This window comes from Lates calcarifer, linkage group LG7_1, assembly GCF_001640805.2.
Source record: "Lates calcarifer isolate ASB-BC8 linkage group LG7_1, TLL_Latcal_v3, whole genome shotgun sequence".
Lineage (NCBI taxonomy): Eukaryota > Metazoa > Chordata > Actinopteri > Centropomidae > Lates > Lates calcarifer.
The window spans coordinates 727,530-744,956 of NC_066839.1; the positions used below are offsets into that span (position 1 = coordinate 727,530).

General features: G+C 40.8%; 1 protein-coding gene and 1 non-coding gene across 14 annotated transcripts; both read right to left on the reverse strand.

Annotated features, from left to right (window-relative positions):
* Positions 1–1,740: 1,740 nt before the first annotated feature.
* On the reverse strand, positions 1,741–16,454 carry LOC108882220 (ribonucleoside-diphosphate reductase subunit M2). 13 transcript variants are annotated; one of them, XM_018674586.2, is made up of 20 exons: positions 16,364–16,454; positions 15,192–15,249; positions 14,880–14,948; positions 14,104–14,253; positions 13,882–13,998; positions 13,658–13,791; positions 13,481–13,575; positions 13,244–13,377; positions 13,054–13,158; positions 12,843–12,956; positions 12,087–12,326; positions 10,472–10,541; positions 10,133–10,168; positions 9,369–9,814; positions 6,693–7,138; positions 6,266–6,550; positions 5,672–6,072; positions 5,230–5,524; positions 4,676–5,087; positions 3,511–3,638 (listed from the first exon to the last, which is right to left on the reverse strand). In XM_018674586.2, exons 2-11 carry the CDS (start codon positions 15,213–15,215, stop codon positions 12,174–12,176), a joined length of 1,095 nt encoding a protein of 364 aa, XP_018530102.1. In that variant the 5' UTR covers positions 15,216–15,249; positions 16,364–16,454; the 3' UTR covers positions 3,511–3,638; positions 4,676–5,087; positions 5,230–5,524; positions 5,672–6,072; positions 6,266–6,550; positions 6,693–7,138; positions 9,369–9,814; positions 10,133–10,168; positions 10,472–10,541; positions 12,087–12,173. The 13 variants fall into 13 exon arrangements, with proteins under 13 accessions (XP_050927584.1, XP_018530102.1, XP_050927576.1 ...); XM_051071619.1 differs by lacking the exon at positions 16,364–16,454 and having other exon boundaries at positions 15,192–15,412; XM_051071621.1 differs by lacking the exons at positions 9,369–9,814; positions 16,364–16,454 and having other exon boundaries at positions 15,192–15,412.
* Positions 12,451–12,586, reverse strand: LOC127142687 (small nucleolar RNA SNORD94). Its single transcript, XR_007813647.1, has one exon. It is a non-coding gene; the product is annotated as a small nucleolar RNA SNORD94 (small nucleolar RNA).
* Positions 16,455–17,427: the final 973 nt, after the last annotated feature.

A 17,427-nucleotide genomic window follows, 5' to 3' on the forward strand; every position in this document is an offset into this window, starting at 1 on the left:
GCATGTAGCCAACGAGGTATTATGTTTGTCTGTAAATTATCGTTTCATGTGCTGTGTATATATTTTTTATTAAGTTAACATGGTTTCATGTATTGTCCGTCAACTCTGTGTTTTTTAGTTTTCACGGTGGATTTGGAGAGAATAAACCTGTAGCAAGGAAACGACTTGTGTCTGCCTGTGCCTGGAAGGAATTACAATTTTTGATACTTTACTATACTATGACATTTTTTTTACCATTTTTCTCACCTTACAATACTATGACATTTTTAGACAATTTTTAACACCTTAATATTATGACATTTTTTGACCATTTTTGGTGCCTTACTATACTATGACATTTTTTAACCATTTTTGACACCTTACAATACTATGACATTTTTTGATGGTTTTTGACACCATATCATACTATGACATTTTTTGACCATTTTTGGTGCCTCACTATACTATGACATTTGTTATCCATTTTTGACACCTTACAATACTATGCATTTTTGATGGTTTTTAACACCTTACTGTACTATGACATTTTTTGACCGTTTTTTGACACCTCACTATACTATGACATTTTGACCATTTTTGTAATTGTTATATTTTGATTTGTGTAAATTGTTTATTTTTCTGTTCTAATTATGAATATGAGTTGTATTTGTCATTTGTAATTTGTGTGTAAAATATGGTGCTTTTATTTTGAAAGTCTTAGTTTGTGTTTGCGTGATCTCGTTGGGCTGTTCTCGCATGGGTGCGGAAGGCTAGGAGGATGGGCATCTGTACATCAGAAAAGGTTGCCGGCTGGTTGCAGTGAACTTTGGTATGATGGAGACTTTCTTAGAGAAACTCATGAAGATTTAAACACTATTCCTTTTGCGGCATGTAGCCAACGAGGTATTATGTTTGTCTGTAAATTATCGTTTTCATGTGCTGTGTATATATTTTTTTATTAAGTTAACATGGTTTCATGTCCTGTCCCGGTGGATTCGGAGAGAATAAACCTGTAGCAAGGAAACGACTTGTGTCTGCCTGTGCCTGGAAGGAATTACAATTTTTTGATACTTTACTATACTATGACATTTTTTTGATGATTTTTGATACCTAACTATACTATGACCTTTTTTTTTTTTTACCATTTTTCTCGCCTTACAATACTATGACATTTTTTGACAATTTCTGATGCCTTACTATACTATGCAGTTTTTTGATATAACTGAATACTGATTCATAAACAGTTTAATGTCAGTGCTCTGTGTTGGACAGTTGATGTAAAGCTGTTTTGTGAATTACCTGGAGGCCTCAGTCCTGGTCTCAAAGAACTTCTTCATTGTATGAGACTCTGATCGTGGACTACGTCTCTGTGATCACGGACAATGTCTCTGAGATTATGGACAAAGTCTCTGTGATCATGGACAGTGTCTTTGTGATCGTGGACGATGTCTCTGAGATCATAGACGCTGTCTCTGTGATCATCGACAATGTCTCCATGATCGCGGGCAGTGCCGTCAAAATCGGTGACCCCCGTCTCCGCCGATTCTATCGCAAGGTCTCTACGAAGCATGGGACAATGTCTCTGACCATGGACAACGTCTCTCTCGTCTTTGACAAGGTCTCTGTGATCATGGACAATGTCTCTGATCGTGGACGATGTCTCCCTCATCCTCAACAATGTCTCTCCGATCATGGACCATGTCTCAGCGATCGGAGGGATGACGTCTCATGCGAACGAGGATGACATCTCAGCGATCGGCCGGGACGAAGTGGTGACACCTGGAGGAAATCAAAGAGAAACATACAAAGGAAAATGATCAATACACTACTACCTATTCCTCATCAACAGTTTAACCATGAAAACACAGAGAAATATTCAACATTACAGCTGAACCACAACATTTTAATTAGCATTAGAGGCTGTTTCAGAAAATCAACAGTTGACTGTCATCACCTCCTGAAGAACAACAACAAATATTTAGGAAAAAGTCAAATGATTTTTGATCGTGTGTCTATCAACTAATCACTGAAGTAATCATGTATGTTACTGTGAACTGCACAACATCAATAAAACACTATCAGTTAAGTAAATTTTTGGATGCAGGATTTTAACTTGTGTTGTTTATTATTCTTCAGTAAAAAGTCTGAGTATTTCCTCCACAGCAGACAGTAACTTACAGAATCAAAATCTGATAATATTGCCCAAGGGAAGCATATACAGGGTGAATAGAATTGGTCCAAGCACTGACCCTTGTGGAACTCCATGTCTAACTTTTGTGTACATGGAGGAGTAGTTGTTAACATGTACAAACTGAAGCCTATCAGATAGATAGGACTTAAACCAGTTTAGTGGCAGTTCCTTTAATACCAATAAAGTGCTCCAGTCCTCTGTAAAAGGATGTGATGGTCAATCATATCAAAAGCAGCACTGAGATCTAACAAGACAAGTACAGAAACAAGTCCGTTGTCTGATGCTATCAGGAGGTCGTTTGTAACTTTTACAAGTGCTGTCTCTGTGCTGTGATACAGCCTAAATCCTGACTGAAAATCCTCAAATAAACTATTGTCCTGTAGAAAGTCGCACAACTGTTTTGCAACTGCTTTCTCTGGGATTTTGGAAAGAAAGGGGAGGTTAGATATTGGTCTGTAGTTGGCTAATACGTCTGGATCTAGAGTGGGCTTTTTTAGAAGAGGTTTGATTATAGCTGTTTTATATGACTGTGGCACATAACCTGTTAACAAGGACAGATTTAACATATCTAATACAGGACTGCAAATTAAGGGCAGAGCTTCCTTAAGCAGCCTAGTTGGGATGGGGTCTAGGAGACAAGTTGAAGGTTTAGATGCTGAGATAATTGATGTGAGCTGGGCTAGGTCGATGGTAGAAAAGGAGTCAAGGTTAGAAGGTTAGGTTATGTGGTCAAAAATGTCAAACGTCACAGTAAAACATCAATTACCTCAAACATTAGATTACTTTTACCATTACATAATACTTATCACATATTACTTCTAAATTTACAGAAAATGTTTACTGTTCCAAACTGCATCTAGTAACAGATTAGTCTGACAATTACATCTTACCTCTGATATTATTACACTTTTCTGATAAACTGAATACTGAACATAAACAATTTAATGTCAGTGCTCTGTGTTGGACAGTTGATGTAAAGCTGTTTGTGAATTACCTGGAGGCCTCAGTCCTGGTCTCAAAGAACTTCTTCATTGTATGAAGACTCTGATCGTGGACTACGTCTCTGTGATCACGGACAATGTCTCTGAGATTATGGACAAAGTCTCTGTGATCATGGACAGTGTCTTTGTGATCGTGGACGATGTCTCTGAGATCATAGACGCTGTCTCTGTGATCATCGACAATGTCTCCATGATCGCGGGCAGTGCCGTCAAATCGGTGACCCCCGTCTCCGCCGATTCTATCGCAAGGTCTCTACGAAGCATGGGACAATGTCTCTGATCATGGACAACGTCTCTCTCGTCTTTGACAAGGTCTCTGTGATCATGGACAATGTCTCTGATCGTGGACGATGTCTCCCTCATCCTCAACAATGTCTCTCCGATCATGGACCATGTCTCAGCGATCGAGGATGACGTCTCAGCGAACGAGGATGACATCTCAGCGATCGCGGACGAAGTGGTGACACCTGGAGGAAATCAAAGAGAAACATACAAAGGAAAATGATCAATACACTACTACCTATTCCTCATCAACAGTTTAACCATGAAAACACAGAGAAACATTCAACATTACAGCTGAACCACAACATTTTAATTAGCATTAGAGGCTGTTTCAGAAAATCAACAGTTGACTGTCATCACCTCCTGAAGAACCAACAACAAATATTTGGGAAAAAGTCAAATGATTATTGATCGTGTGTCTATCAACTAATCACTGAAGTAATCATGTATGTTACTGTGAACTGCACAACAATAATAAACACTATCAGTTAAGTAAATTTTAAGCAGCTTATGTGTAAAATTGAATATGTGTAGAACTAGTCTTTATATACTGTAATGATAAAAATACCATCTGACCAACAGATAAAATTACCACACATGTGAACAACTCACTCCAATATTTTATTTGTAAAATTGATATTGTTTTGTACAGTGTAGTCTAGTGTGTCTAGCACATACACACAATCAAGAATTTCTGATCATGTACAATCAAACTGAAGTTCAGATATTTAACAGTCCCCTTTTGACTGATCCTTAACAATAACACTAACATTTGACATTTTGACATTGTAACAGTACACATTTCCTGTAAATTTAGAAGTAATATGTAATAAGAAAAGTATTATGTAATGGTAAAGGTAATTCTATGTTAGAGGTAACAGTAAAAGTAATCTGTAATATAAAAGCAATGCAGAAGTAATAGTAATCCAAAATGGAAGCAAAATGCCACAGTATAGTATGTGGTCAAAAATGTCACAGTAAAGCATCAATTACCTCGAATATTAGATTACTTTTACCATTACATAATACTTTTCTTATCACATATTACTTCTAAATTTACAGAAAATGTTTACTGTTCCAAACTGCATCTAGTAACAGATTAGTCTGACAATTACATCTTACCTCTGATATTATTACACTTTTCTGATAAACTGAATACTGAACATAAACAATTTAATGTCAGTGCTCTGTGTTGGACAGTTGATGTAAAGCTGCGAATTACCTTGAGGCCTCTTCATTGTATGAAGACTCTGTGATCGTGGACTACGTCTCTGTGATCGCGGACAATGTCTCTGAGATTATGAACAAAGTCTCTGTGATCATTGACGATGTCTTCATGATTGTGGACGATGTCTCTGAGATCCTAGACGGTGTCTCTATGATCATTAACAATGTCTCCTGATCGCGGTCATGCCGTCGAATCGAGGAACCACAGTGTCTCTACCGATTCTTGCGCAGAGCTCTGCGAAGCATGGGACAATGTCTCTGATCATGGACAACGTCTCTCTCGTCTTTGACAAGGTCTCTGCAATCGTGGACAATGTCTCTGATCGTGGACGATGTCTCCCTCATCCTCAACAATGTCTCTCCGATCATGGACCATGTCTCTGTGATCGTGGACGAAGTGGTGACACCTGGAGAAAATCAAGGAGAAACATACAAAGGAAAATGATCATTTACTTTTATGATTACGCTTTTCTGATATACTGAATACTGAACACAAAGAAAGTCAGTGCTCTGTGTTGGACAGTTGATTTAAAGCTGTTTGTGAATTACCTGGAGGCCTCTGTCCTGGTCTCAAAGAACTTCCTCATTGTATGAAGACTCTGTGATCGCGGACTACGTCTCTGTGATCGCGGACAATGTCTCTGAGATTATGGACAAAGTCTCTGCGATCATCGACAATGTCTCTGAACGCCGGCAGTGCCGACTAATCGGGGACCGAGTCACCACGAGTCATGGACAATGTCTCTGATCGTGAACGATGTCTCCCTCATCCTCAACAATGTCTCTCCAATCATGGACCATGTCTCTGTGATCGTGGACGATGTCGTCAACGAAGTGGTTACACCTGGAGAATATCAAAGAGAAACATACAAAGGAAAATGATTAACTACTTTTATGATTATACTTTTTCGATATATTCAATACTGAACATAAACAGTTTAACGTTAGTGCTCTGTGTTGGACAGTTGATGTAAAGCTGTTTGTGAATTACCTGGAGGCCTCTGTCCTGGTCTCAAAGAACTTCTTCATTGTACGAAGACTCTCTGTGATCGTGGACTACGTCTCTGCGATCGCGGACAATGTCTCTGAGATTATGGACAAAGTCTCTGTGATCATGAACAATGTCTCTGTGATTGCAGACAATGTCTCTGAGATCAACGACAATGTCTCCATGAACGCGGTCATGCCGTCGAATCGAGGAACCACAGTGTCTCTACCGATTCTTGCGCAGAGCTCCGCGAAGCATGGGACAATGTCTCTCTCGTCTTTAACAAGGTTTCTGCGATCGTGGACAATGTCTCTGATCATGGACGATGTCTCCCTCATCCTCAACAATGTCTCTCCGATCGAGGACGACGTCTCGAGACGATGTCATGGACGAAGTGCTGACAGCTGGAGGAAATCATAGAGAAACATACAAAGGAAAATGATCAATATACTACTACCTATTTCTCATCAACAGTTTAACCGTGAAAACACAGAGAAATATCCAACATTACAGCTCAACCACAACATTTCACAAATCATTTTGACACCTTACTGTGACAGTTTTTGAGGCCTCACTTGATGTAAAGCTGTTAATTACCTTGAGGCCTCTGTCCTGTTCTCAAAGAACTTCTTCATTGCACGTAGACTCTCTCCGATCATGGACTACGTCTCTGTGATCGTGGACAATGTCTCTGAGATTATGGACAAAGTCTCTGCGATCATCGACAATGTCTCTGAACGCCGGCAGTGCCGACTAATCGGGGACCGAGTCACCACGAGTCATGGACAATGTCTCTGATCGTGAACGATGTCTCCCTCATCCTCAACAATGTCTCTCCGATCATGGACCATGTCTCTGTGATCGTGGACGAAGTGGTGACACCTGGAGAAAATCAAGGAGAAACATACAAAGGAAAATGATCATTTACTTTTATGATTACGCTTTTCTGATATACTGAATACTGAACACAAAGAAAGTCAGTGCTCTGTGTTGGACAGTTGATGTAAAGCTGTTTGTGAATTACCTGGAGGCCTCTGTCCTGGTCTCAAAGAACTTCCTCATTGTATGAAGACTCTGTGATCGCGGACTACGTCTCTGTGATCGCGGACAATGTCTCTGAGATTATGAACAAAGTCTCTGTGATCATTGACGATGTCTTTGTGATTGTGGACGATGTCTCTGAGATCATAGACGGTGTCTCTATGATCATTAACAATGTCTCCTGATCGCGGTCATGCCGTCGAATCGAGGAACCACAGTGTCACTACCGATTCTTGCGCAGAGCTCTGCGAAGCATGGGACAATGTCTCTGATCATGGACAACGCCTCTCTCGTCTTTGACAAGGTCTCTGCAATCGTGGACAATGTCTCTGATCGTGGACGATGTCTCCCTCATCCTCAACAATGTCTCTCCGACCGTGGACCATGTCTCTGCGATTGTGGACGATGTTGTGGACGAAGTGGTGACACCTGGACGAAATCAAAGAGAAACATAGAAAGGAAAATGATCAATACACTACTACCTATTCCTCACCAACAGTTTAACCATGTCAACGGTGCGGTGTAGTCTAGTGTCTCATGTCCAATCAAACTGAAGTTAAGATATCATTAGTGTGGCGTTCCACCAAACTGGAAGAATCCCACTTAGCCTGGCAGGATAGTGTCAAAAGATATAAAAAGGCCCTCTGTAATGCAAGAGGCGCCTATTACTCATCATTAATAGAGGATAATAAGAACAAGGTTTCTCTTCAGCACTGTAGCCAGGCTGACAGAGAGTCACAGCTCTATAGATCCACGCATCCCTATAACCCTCAGCAGCAATGATTTTATGAACTTTTTTAATGATAAAATCTCTACCATTAGAGGTAAAATTAATCACATCCTGCCTTCAATCAGTACAGATTTATGCCATAACACAGGATCCATAGAGTCAGCTGCAAAACCTAACCTTGACTCCTTTTCTCCCATCGACCTAGCCCAGCTCACATCAATTATCTCAGCATCTAAACCTTCAACCTGTCTCTTAGACCCCATCCCAACTAGGCTGCTTAAGGAAGCTCTGCCCTTAATTTGCAGTCCTGTATTAGATATGTTAAATCTGTCCTTGTTAACAGGTTATGTTCCGCAGTCGTATAAAACAGCTGTAATCAAACCTCTTCTAAAAAAGCCCACTCTAGATCCAGATGTATTAACCAACTACAGACCTATATCTAACCTCCCCTTTCTTTCTAAGATCCTGGAGAAAGCAGTTGCAAAACAGTTGTGTGACTTTCTACAGGACAATAGTTTATTTGAGGTTTTTCAGTCAGGATTTAGGTTGTATCACAGCACAGAGACTACTACTATCTCTGTACTACTACTACTACTATCATTACTACTGCTGTATTACTGGCATCACCTTACGTATTATATGGAACCTGTGTTATGCTATGTTCTTCTTTCGCTATTCTCTACCCCCTCTCCCCCTCTCCCCCTCTCCCCCTCTCTCTCCTTCTTAACCCAACCGGTCGAGGCAGATGGCCGCCCACCCTGAGTCCGGTTCTGCTCGAGGTTTCTGCCTCTTAAAGGAAGTGTTTCCTCTCCACTGTCCCCTAGTGCTGCTCATGGTGGGATTTGTTGGGTCTCTCTCTGTAAATACCTATTTTAAAGAGTATAGACCTGCTCTATATGAAAAGTGCCTTGAGATGACTGTTGTTGTGATATGGCGCTATATAAATAAAATTGAATTGAATTGAATTGAATATTTTTCAATCCCATTTTGACTGATCTTGAACAATAACAATCCAAGACGGAACATTTAGTGTTTGTTGGTTCTGATGTGTTTGATATAGTTTGGTGAGAAGGTGAGGAGAGCTACAGTCACTTTGTCCACAGACAAAACATTGACAACTATTTTGATACTTATTTTTTAAAACCTAGAATGCCAAATACTTGCTTCAAGACAGAGGCTTGAGAGGTGAGAATTTAACAGTTTTCTTTGTCATATGATAAATAGTAAATACTGTTGATTAAGCAAAACAAGACATCTGAAAACGTCACCTTGAGCTCTGAGCAACAGTCAGTATTTTTTTCTAATTTAATAGACACAATTAATCAGTTTTTATTATATTCAGTACTAAATTCATTAAATACCAAGGTTTGGACGATGTCACTCTGTGATCGTGGACTACGTCTCTGTGATCGTGGACTACGTCTCTGTGATCGCGGACAATGTCTCTGAGATTATGAACAAAGTCTCTGTGATCATTGACGATGTCTTCATGATTGTGGACGATGTCTCTGAGATCCTAGACGGTGTCTCTATGATCATTAACAATGTCTCCTGATCGCGGTCATGCCGTCGAATCGAGGAACCACAGTGTCTCTACCGATTCTTGCGCAGAGCTCTGCGAAGCATGGGACAATGTCTCTGATCATGGACAACGTCTCTCTCGTCTTTGACAAGGTCTCTGCAATCGTGGACAATGTCTCTGATCGTGGACGATGTCTCCCTCATCCTCAACAATGTCTCTCCGATCATGGACCATGTCTCTGTGATCGTGGACAAAGTGGTGACACCTGGAGAAAATCAAGGAGAAACATACAAAGGAAAATGATCATTTACTTTTATGATTACGCTTTTCTGATATACTGAATACTGAACACAAAGAAAGTCAGTGCTCTGTGTTGGACAGTTGATTTAAAGCCATTTGTGAATTACCTGGAGGCCTCTGTCCTGGTCTCAAAGAACTTCCTCATTGTATGAAGACTCTGTGATCGCGGACTACGTCTCTGTGATCGCGGACAATGTCTCTGAGATTATGAACAAAGTCTGTGTGATCATTGACGATGTCTTTGTGATTGTGGACGATGTCTCTGAGATCATAGACGGTGTCTCTATGATCATTAACAATGTCTCCTGATCGCGGTCATGCCGTCGAATCGAGGAACCACAGTGTCACTACCGATTCTTGCGCAGAGCTCTACGAAGCATGGGACAATGTCTCTGATCATGGACAACGTCTCTCTCGTCTTTGACAAGGTCTCTGCGATCGTGGACAATGTCTCTGATCGTGGACGATGTCTCCCTCATCCTCAACAATGTCTCTCCGACCATGGACCATGTCTCTGCGATTGTGGACGATGTTGTGGACGAAGTGGTGACACCTGGACGAAATCAAAGAGAAACATAGAAAGGAAAATGATCAATACACTACTACCTATTCCTCACCAACAGTTTAACCATGAAAACACAGAGAAATATTCAACATTACAGCTGCACCAGAATCATCAGAGGACGGTTTCAGAAAATCAACAGTTTACTGTCGTCACCTCCTGAAGAACCACCCAACCGTTAATTGTGTGTCTATCAACGAATTCAACCACCTAACCCACATAGACAACTTTTGTTGCAAGTTGGATCATTATGCATTATAAAATAATGCCCAGAAATATGTTTTAAAAGAAGAAACAATATTTTCCTACCTTCACTTTGTGAATCCAGTTGTTTCTCTTTTCCACCTGAAAAACACAAAACATATTTAAAACCAGTCTTTCCAAATGACCAACGACCACTTCAAAGATATAATAAAAACATTTATCATTGCAATACTTTACAGAAACTGTCATTCTTAGAGTTTGGGAAAATATGTATCTGTAATACTGCAATCTGATTTTATCTGATGTTTAAATTCTTCCTTTGAACTGTTCACACATGAACTTTATTAATAAGTTAAGTATTTTTTGTCATTCAGATTAAAAATCAGTTACTGAACATATACAGGTCTGTGTTGAACAGTTGATGTGATGCTGTTTCTAAATTACCTGGAGGCCTCTGTCTGTAAAATCTTTATTGTACGAGGACTCTCTGCAATTATTGACCAAGTAGTGACACCTACAGGAAATAAAAGAGAAAAACACAAAGGAAAAATTATCAATACACTATGGCCTATTAACCCCAAAACATGCATACATATTTAACATTACAGCTGAACCAGAACTTTTTCCAAACATTATGGGGTGTTTCAGAACATCAGCAGAAGAAGACACTGAATCCTCAAAGTAACCAGTTTGACTTAAATTTTAAAAACTTTGGTTGTGATTATATCTTGAGGTAAAAGCTGTGCTCTGTGCAATTTCACATAATTATGGTCCATAAATATTATTGCCATGTGTGTACAATATTTTAGAAAACTTAGAGCAGAAAATCAACACCCAAAAAGATGAAAGAGAAAACTTGCTCAAGAAGTTCACTGGGGACCAAGTACAACCATCAGATTTTTCAAAGCTCTCCACGACAGTTTTAAATTTCAACAAGGAGTAAAGGTACTTTCCTTTTCTTATTAACAGTCTTTGTTTTGTGTTGGTTTATTTACATTAGTCATTTAATTCAGTGATGATCAGCTTTTGTGAGTATGCTCCTTTATATATTTAACATTTCAATAAACTAAACAACAAAAAATATTTTTTCTATTGTACTTTGATACTGTTAGACAATGTTTTATTTGAGGGTTTTAATGTGTTTGAAACTACATGGTGAGAAGGACAGCTGCTGTCAATTAGTCCACAAGCTTCTCAAACGAATTTAGTAGTTTTCTTTGTCATAGTATGTGGTAAAAAATGTCAAAGAATTGTCATAGTACAGTAAGGCATCAAAAAAGGTCAAAAACTATCAGTGTAGTATGTAGTAAAAAAATGTAAACAAAAAAAAACATCAGTACAGTAAGGCTGCAAAAATGTCATGAAATTGTCAAAAAATGTCAATAGCCATTCACTTGTGAAACGTTTTTTTTTTTTCCATTTCACGTAAGACAACCCTAACCAACTGCTGTTGACATGTAGTCATTCTAAATTAATTTATGATTAATAACATTATTAAAGTAAACCTGAAAACTTCACTAATATCATCAAATTTAATGCTTTAAGACCTCAAAGGAAATGTTACAAATCTATATGTAAAAATGTATTAAAACAGATTCATCAGAATGTCAAATACAACAGAGTATAGAGTGAAGATTTCAAAGACTTAAGTTCTACTTTTGATTTGTCAGCTTCTAATGGAAACGCTATAAATAAGCATGTTATCTTATGATAACTGGACATGTTATTGATTTACCAGCTGCTTTTTCAAAATCACACAAGAAAAACCAGAGTTTACATAACTTTTATTACAAACTAGAAGTCAGCATAAAAAACTCAAACTGTACATATTTAACAAAAGTTACTACCTAAGACACAAAACTAATCTAAAAATACTAATATATAAATCTGGAGTTTACATCTTAATACATAATGCAGATAAAAGACATGTTTTATTTACAGAAACAGGCTGCAGTGCTGAAAGATGAAGTTTAAACTCATCTTCCTGCTGTGGTGCAGGATATTTAATAAAAAGTTCTGTACAATAGTGAAAGTCCATCAGTTTATCTTCTACACTTACTGTGAAACATCCTCCATCAGAGGAGCGACTGGTTTCTCTGGCTGAAATATGTCACTGAGTGTTGGGGGTGTAGGTCCACCTCTGTCCTCAGAAGTCGGCGTCCAGTCTGAAGGTGTTGTCCGTGGGGCCGGACATGACGCCCATCCTCTGGTACTCGCCCACCCGCTTCTCAAAGAAGTTGGTCTTTCCCTCCAGAGAGATGTTCTCCATGAAGTCGAAGGGGTTCTCTACCCGGTAGATCTGCAGAGACACGACACAGATCAGAGGTCAGTTTGTTCTCAGACTGGAACCAAGACCAAAACATCAGACCACAGCCCAAGAGAAAACTCAGTACTGTAGTAATACTGCAGTACTGTAGTTCAGGTCTGTTCAGTGTGGCGTCTGTCTCGCGCTGCTGTCGTCCGTCAGTGAACCACTCGTCCTCTGATCAGAGTCGGCAGCAGCACTCAGCCCCCATCACCAGCTGAGGTCCGTACCCCTGCGCGTCTCATCATCACAGACCTGATCCCGGTCTACAGACCCTGTGTGGTCCAGATCAATCTAAATCCTTAAAAAAACTGAATAAACGACCAAACCTCTGAACTTTATAAAAACTACGACTGAGAAACTTGGCGTTTCCTGAAAGTGAAGCTGCTGCTGCTCAGAGTCAGAGTTAAACCTTCATCCCGACTCATCGTCATCATCCAGACCCGACCACGCAGCCCCCCCCCCCCACCCCCCCGACACGCAGCCGTGGTTCGGTTCAGGTGTCGTTACCTTGGAGAAGCCGAGCTCCAGCATCAGTCTGTCGGCCACGAACTCGATGTACTGCTTCATCAGCTCACAGTTCATCCCGATCAGCTTCACGGGCAGAGCCTCCGTCAGAAACTCCTGAACGCAAACAGAAACAAACAGGTCAACAAACAGAGTTCCACCGAACACGACCAGAAGGAGGCGACGGACCGACGCATTCGTCACGTGGACTGACCTGTTCGATGGCGACGGCGTTCTTGATGATCTTGGTGACGGTTTCTGTCGACGGCTTGTTCACCAGATGTTTAAACATCAGACAGGCGAAGTCACAGTGCAGACCCTGAAAGCAGCAAACACAGTTTATATGAACCGTCTGATCCAAAAACCCTGAGAGGGTCAAAGGTCACTCGGAGCAGCGGCCTCACCTCGTCTCTGCTGATGAGCTCGTTGGAGAAGGTCAGGCCGGGCATCAGGCCTCTCTTCTTCAGCCAGAAGATCGCAGCGAACGAACCAGAGAAGAAGATTCCCTCCACAGCGGCAAAGGCCACCACACGCTCTCCTGGAGGAAGATCAATAACAGATACGGACGATCAATACCAGACCTGAACAATCGGGAGCACCAGCATCACGTTGGGGGGGGGTGTCACAGGGAGCGGGTTTACCGTAGGTGGCGCTCTTGTTGCCGATCCAGTTGAGCGCCCAGTCGGCCTTCTTCTTCACACACGGCAGAGTCTCGATGGCGTTGAACAGGTATTCTCTGAGGGTCAGTGAACGCACCGTCAGACAACATTACAGACCAGCAGAGTCCAGTACAGACCAGTAAGAGTATCGGGGCTCACCTCTCTTTGGGCTCCTTGATGTAGGTGTCGATGAGGAGGCTGTACATCTCCGAGTGGATGTTCTCCATGGCGATCTGGAAGCCGTAGAAACACCTGGCCTCAGTCACCTGCACTTCCTGTGTGAAGCGCTCCACCTGGTGGTCAGAGTGAAAACACCAACATGAGGAAACAGGAACCGATAACGGTTTAATAATAATAATCGGGTTTCAGGTTGTCGTCCTCACCAGGTTCTCGTTGACGATGCCGTCGCTGGCGGCGAAGAACGCCAACACGTGAGAGATGAAGTACCTCTCCTCGTCCTTCAGAGACTCCCAGTGCTGCAGGTCCTTCGACAGGTCCACCTGAACAAACACAACACATTAACGTCACGTGACCGCGTCAGGGTCACAGGAACACTTCAGTGCTGCAGGATTTCTGAGCGCCGTGGCGGCGGTGGTGACGTCTACCTCCTCTGCGGTCCAGAACGAGGCCTCGGCCTTCTTGTACATCTGCCAGATGTCGTGGTACTGGATTGGGAAGATGACGAAGCGACGAGGGTTGTCCTTCAGCAGAGGCTCCTCCTCCTCACCGCCGCTGCTCTTCTTCACGGGTTTGGGCTGAAAAACAACAAACAACGACATCAACAAACAAACAAATAAAATACCAAACTGTTTGTGGTTTTATATCATTATAAACTGAATCAGTTCATTGATCTGACAGTTATTTAATCAATTAATCAGTTATTTGTCAGAAAATGCCATCAATCTCTTAAAGAAGACAAACCCAAAAATCGAAGAAACAGAAACTTTCTTAAAGAAATCAATATTATTATTGATCAGTGGTGATATAATCAATAATATAGGCACAGCTCAGTTTAATTTTCTTCCTGCAGTTTAACTTTTCTCTCTGGTAGAAAAACCTAAAGATCCTGATCACATTAGAGACAAACATCACAGTCAGATCAATAATATTCTCCACCTGAGCTCAGCTGTTATTGATGAGAATCTTTATTCTCTTTATTAAAGCATTAAATCACCAATAATCACTGATCAATAAAACCTGCAGAGGAGACAGGTGAGGATCAGCTGATTGTCCCTGTTGGCGCCAGAACCGACATTTTAGGCGCCACATGATCGAAATAAACACGACAAACTCCCGATCACTGAGTCTAATATGAGTATCGATCCTGTCAGATCGATTAGTTTAAAATCCTGCCGGTTTCAGCTGATTTTCAGTCACTTACCTCAGCATCGTCGAAGATTTTTCGCGCGGTTTTAGACGCCAGGATGCGCGTGTTGTTCAGACTCGGAGGCTGAAAAGATAAAATGACCGGAAATCATTAAAGCGAGAAACAAGAATCAATGCAGAATCGATACGTTTGATTTGATCACATCAGCCAAAGAGAAACACAAGTTAAATCCGGGTCAGTCAGACTGAGCTGCTCAGGAAATGGCTGCCGCGAGCTTTAAGTTAAAAACACCGTGAACTTAAAATAAAAACAGATTTGAACGTTGAACAGATGAAACGTGAGTTTTACTGTTTGTCTCCTTCTCACCGTGTTTTCTTTATCCAGCGCCATGTTGTTGATCTGACTGCTGAGTGTGTTTTCATCCCTGACGGAGAGAGGAGAGCGAGCGGAAAGCATTTTCAGTTCAGACAAATAAAAACACAAGTTAAGAAACTAAAAGTAGCAAAAGACAAAAGGAGGAAAATCTAAACTAAAGAGCAGCAGACACAGACGAAGAGCGGAGACTGAAGCGGCTTCTGTTGTCCGCTCGCCTTTTTATTGAAATCTTGGCGCTAGAACGCGGCCGGCCAATAGGAACGCAGCTCTCGCTGGCTCTTTAAACTGACGCTGCGACGGAGCCAATCAGGCTGCGAGCCGCGTTCACGTGACGCCTGCAGTGCTGCGGGAAATTCAAACGCCTTTGTCTGTGCGGGGTTACAAAACTGCCGAGAAACCGGTGTTACAGAACTATTAAAATGAGCGTTTACGGAACATTTCACAGACTGACAAAAAGAACAAATATTCATCAGTTACAAACCGTTAAACTGTCATTTTAAAACACGATCATAAAGTTAAAAATAATGTTGAAGTCACAAAAGGAGATCTGATTTCCGTAATGCGATATTAGCTTGTAAATAGAAGTAACTTGTTTAATTTGCATTTAAATGGCTCCACATGAATAAAACTGTCATGTAAACACAAAGTGGTCTGAATATTTAATGATCCAGTTTTACACATCTGTTCATATTCCCTCAAACTGAACCAGATAAATATATGAACCGACATTAACTGTGTTTCTGTTCTTATGTCAGTGTTTTAACGCGTCTGACATCAACCTGCTTTTATCTAAGCTTTTATTAAAGTGACAGTATGTGCATGTGACGGTGTTTACACTGTTTATTTCTGGTTTGTTTCCCGCTGCCGCGCTTTCTGTTGTTTACTGTCACATAAAGGCGTTGTCACCACGATAATTTAGCGCCAAAAACTATTTTTACACACCACACATTATTATAACTCTGCATTTAGAGCTGTTATATGTGTTGTCAGGTATGAAAACTAGAGCTGACTTTAACGGTTTTAGTCTAAAAACTGTTAAATTATCAGACAACAAAGAAACACAACCCGGTAATCTGCCGGTTTCTTCGCTTCACTTCGACACCACAGATTTAAAGACCGGATTCTTGTGTGTGTCTGTTTCTGATGATCTGAACGTGTTGTACCTTTTATTTGTTCAGGTTTCAGGATCTGAAACAGATCATTTTCCCTCTAAAATCAGACGCTGTTAAATGGATTTCCTCCCCGCAGGCAAACAGCTGTTTCCGGGTTACTGCCGAGTCGAGCGCTCTGATTGACTACTCGGGAAGATGACGACACAATGTTTAACGTCTACAGTCAATGTTGCCCCCTAGCGACTAGGAAGACTTCCACCGTGTTTGGATGACTGTCTGAAGCTGCTGCCATGTTGTTTACTTTAATAAATAAATAAACAAAAATCTTTAAATAACAAACAAAGAGAGTTCTCCATTTAAAAAAGTGTTTTATTGAAATCCACAGTTGTTAATCCACACAGTTGTCCAATCAGCCGGTCCCATGTGTCCTGAGCTGAATGGATGAAAACATCATCACTGGAGTGAAGGTAACATGATAAGCAGTTCATTCATTGAGTCCTGCAGCTGCCGGGCGTCTGGTCAACATCTGGAAAGCTCAGCTGCACCAGAGCTCTAAAGCTGCACTGTGTTTTTACACCTACATTTCCCAGAAGGCAGTGCTCAGGTGAGTGTTCATCACCTGCCAAGAAAAAGATCGCATCCAGTGTTATCTGTCTCCAGCATGTCAGTGATTATCTGAGCTTCATGCGTCACTGCTGGGTGATCTTAAACTGACTGAAAACAAAAATAAACTAATATATAAGGCATTTACAGTTTTTAGTTAAATCTCACTTCGCTGACAGCTGCCACAGGGTTTCTGCAGGTTTCACCAAATTAAAGTTTTAAGACCATTTTAGGATCAAGACCATTAGGATTCAAACCAGCAGGGACGATAAGACCTACAGTTATTTACTAAGTACATGAAATTATTGACATTTTGTCCCAGCTGTATGAAATAACGATGTCTAGTAATAAAACAATTTAATTAATGTGACTCAGACTCAGATAAGGAGCAGAAAAAGAAAGGGAGGGACTGACTACTACTACTTCATTTAGTTGCTTAACTGTGACTTTTATATTCAACATCTCTATAAATGAAATTTAAGACTTTTTAACGTCTTTAAATGTTTTTGTTT